The sequence below is a fragment of the Acomys russatus genome, chromosome 5 (assembly GCF_903995435.1).
Source record: "Acomys russatus chromosome 5, mAcoRus1.1, whole genome shotgun sequence".
In the NCBI taxonomy this organism is placed as follows: Eukaryota; Metazoa; Chordata; class Mammalia; order Rodentia; family Muridae; genus Acomys; species Acomys russatus.
Window position 1 is genome coordinate 16,043,959 of NC_067141.1, and position 3,825 is coordinate 16,047,783.

General features: G+C 42.1%; 1 protein-coding gene across 1 annotated transcript; it reads left to right on the top strand.

Annotated features, from left to right (window-relative positions):
* The first annotated feature begins 465 nt into the window (after positions 1-465).
* On the top strand, positions 466-705 carry LOC127189958 (transmembrane protein 258-like). Its single transcript, XM_051147013.1, has one exon. It carries the CDS (start codon positions 466-468, stop codon positions 703-705), a length of 240 nt encoding a protein of 79 aa, XP_051002970.1.
* Positions 706-3,825: the final 3,120 nt, after the last annotated feature.

Genomic DNA, 3,825 nt, shown 5'->3' on the forward strand with positions numbered 1-3,825 from the left:
AGGGATGTTGAGATAGAGTCTGACTGAATTGTCCTTGGCCAGTTAGCTAGGGAGAATCCAAGCCAGAACAAACTTAAAGGCAGCTTGTGTACGCTTTAATTAATTGCAGTTCTGCTCAAAGTAGTACGGCCCCCACTCCGCCTCCAGGTATTCTATCAACATCCCTCTCCTCCCAGCCTGGTGCCTGACACGTATCTAAACTACCTAAAGGAAAGGCTCTTGGTAGCAAGATCCGCCCAGAGTCCAACAGGCTCACTTTACTTGATTAGATTTTACAGTTTTGCTTCTACTCAGATCATATCTGCATATATATTCACACCTAATGTTTACATACAGTATTTAATAATAACCTGGTATCCAAATGAATTTGGTCTTTAAAAGAAACAGCAGAGAGAGAAAAAAATCTCAAGAACCAGAAACAAGTCTTCCCATGGCGGACCAGTGATTTAGCCACTGCGGGGCAAAATGGAGCTCGAGGCCGTGAGTAGGTACACCAGCCCGGTGACCCCGGCTGTCTTCCCACAGCTGCCTGTGGTACTTCCGGTCATCGACGTGTTCTTTACCGCCTGGTTCTTCGTTTACGAGGTCACCTCCACCAAGTGCACAGGCGACATCTACAGAGAGCTCCTCATCTCCTTGGTGGCCTCTCTCTTCATGGGCTTTGGAGTCCTGTTCCCCCTGCTCTGGGTCGACATCCATTTATGAGCCCCCAAGGGTACCCACCAGGAAGCTCACTAAGTCCCTGCTTTTGTAAATTAGTTTTTTACCATTGCTATACTTGTCCGCCTGCTGTTTCCAATAAAGGCAGACATATGAAAGAAAAAGAAAAAAGAAAAAGAAAGAAAGAAAGAAAGAAAAGATCCGTGTACGTGTTGGCAGGCAGGTATCTATCTGAACCTGGGAAGTATGCTTTCCGGCAAGATAGAATTATTAACTGCTCTAGCCCCCGGACAGGGAGAAGCTTACCCAGGATCCTCCTGTTCATGCCGTTCATGAGCCACAGCTATGAAAAGCCGGATGTAGAACCCGCTTGGAGTCAAGTGTGTGGAGAGTGGTGCCCTGACTATTGTCTGCCTGCCTCTCAAACAGTGTGATCTTACCTACTGCATGACCAGGGCTGGTCATCCACACAGCACTACCTGCCACTCTAACTCTACAGTCAGAAGAAACACTCTGGATGTCACTAAGCATGCAGAGGACCACTGTGACCTCAGTCATGCTGAGAAACAAAGACCACAGCTTCTTTGTGCAAAAATGATCCGCCCTTACACCTTTCTCTAGTGGCACCCTGCTGACTTTAGAGTGACCCACCAGACAGCAGAAAGAGGCCAGAGCTGCTGGCACTTGTGAAGTTCCCAGCCTTTTGATCAAAGACAGCCCTTTGGAGTGAATTTGCTTCCAAACTTTCATGATTTCCAGTGAAGTGCATAAAAAAAGAAAGAAAAAACCAGTGAAGACACAGCACTGTGACTATCCAATAAGATCATACCTATTTCGAGGTAAATATTTCTAATGACTATGTTTCTTAATAACAGATCACAAATGCACATGTAAATAAAATCCTCAAAAACTTACAAGTTCAAAAAGAAAACATGACCAAATTGTCAAAAATGGCAAAAAACAGAAAGTTGAAACCCAAGAGCAATAACAACAGCAAAAAGTGATAAAGAGATTTCCCACACGGAAATAGTTTTCTCCTGGCAAATGAAAAGGAAAGCCATGTTGTCTTCATGTGCAATCTATTCTTTTTTGTAGCAGTGTTCCTGCCTCAGTTTTGATTAGTGTGATATTCACACGGCTGCTCCCACTCAGCCCTCACTGTGTGTCTTTAGCCTGCAACTTTCACTCTGGTTTGTTTTTGTTTTTGTTTTTTGTTTTTTGTTTTGTTTTGTTTTGTTTTTTTGAGGTGGAGAGGGAATAGACATAAACACCATATAACATACTCTAGCAGTTCTTGGATTATTCCAAAGACTTCATTTTTAAGTGTGTATATGTATTGCGTGTCCATGTGAGAGTATAAACATACGACTGAAGGTGCCCACAGAGGCCAAATCCTCTGGAGCTGGAATTAGAGGCAATTGTGAGCCTCTCAAATTGGGTATTAGAATTTAAGTTCTGACCCTCTACAAAAGCGGTAAGTACACACTCTTTACTTATCTGCCACCTCTTCGGTTCCTGATTCTTGAATTTTAAACATTTTTGTTTGTTTTGTGCTTGGGGTCTTAAACATGCTAGGCCAGTGCTACCATTGAGTTATATGTTAATACCTATATTACCGTTTGTTTGCTTCTATCTTTTTTTTTTTTTTAGGGTCTCGTGTATCCCAGGTTACCTTTATGTAGCTGAGAATAACCTTGAATTTCTGATCCTCATACCTCCACTTCCCAAGTGTTGGGGCTACAAGCATGTGTCACCACAGCTGCTTTACGAAGAGCTGGGAACCGAACCTGGGACTTTATGTATCCTAGGCAAACATTCTGCCAACTGAGCCTTATCCTCAGCGCGTCCGCCCGTTCCCCCCCCCCCCCCATCACCTGTTAACAAGATTTTCAGATTGTCTTTTAATTATTATATTGATGTATTAAAATTGTTACTTTATCAATGTTGAAGAGATGACTCATCAGACTCATCAAGAGCGCTTAGAGTACAGTTGTGGGGACCAGACTGCAGATCCTAGCACCCATGTCATGCCAGGGGGTTGTTCTCACATGCCCATAATTCCAGGTCCGAGGAGTCTGGCATCCTGTTTAGCCTCTGAGGGTATGTGAAATGTGTACATGCACTCATATATTCACCCTGACATATTTGCACATAAATGAAGTAAACTATTTTAAGAGATTATTATTTTATTATTTTTAAAATTTGTCTTAAAAACAAAAATTAAAAATCGAAGCTTGTCTCATCTGTTAATTTTTCATATTTTTACTCTGCTATGTGCACGTGTGTGTGTGTGTGTGTGTGTGTGTGTGTGTGTGTTGATATTCCATTTACTTTCCCCTTGATGTCTTTGAAGACAACATTTTAGTTGGCTTCATTAGCTCTGCAACCTTCTGCAACTGTTTTTTAATGGTTACTTTAAGGATTGTGGCATGTACCTTAAATACATCAAGCTGTTAATTTGAGTAAATACTGAATGACTTCAGATAAAAATGCAAGAAGCTGGTACAGTATACTTTTCTCTATCCCCACACACGTCTCAACACTGCTGTCTTGCAAATCTCAGCCGTGGATAGGAAAACCAGTAGTAACTGTGTTATGATATTAACTTTACTAAGTCGTGTATTCTTAAAATTGTTTTCCACTTACCAATTTTGTACACAAATGTTTTTCCTACATCCATACATGTATGCCTGATACCTTCAGAGATCACCAGGACAAGAAGTCGGATTCCCTAGAACTGGTTTTAAGGGTGATTGTGACCTACCACATGGATGCTGGGAACTAAACCAGCAAGTGCTCTTAGCCACTAAGCCAACTCTCCAGCCCCAAAGCCATCTCAAAGTAGTTCTTAAGTAAAGAGAAGCTGTAGAAAGAGATCATATCTGATGCACTGATACTTCTGAGGCATCTGTGCTGCTGTCTTGAGCCTGAAGAAACAGCCGCATTGTTCTTTTGCTGTATATATCGGCTGCCTGTGGCTGGCAGTGACTTCTCCCAGGCCCAGCTTAGCTGAACAAGTTTAAACTTGCCTTCATTTGTGGAAGAGAGAGCCACTGTGATTGGATTGCTGAACTCACAGGATTTGGGAGGAGGGTGTTTGTTTTTTGTTTCTTTGCTTTGTTTGATTGAACCATTTGAATAACTTGTTAAGAAGCCAGTCATTAA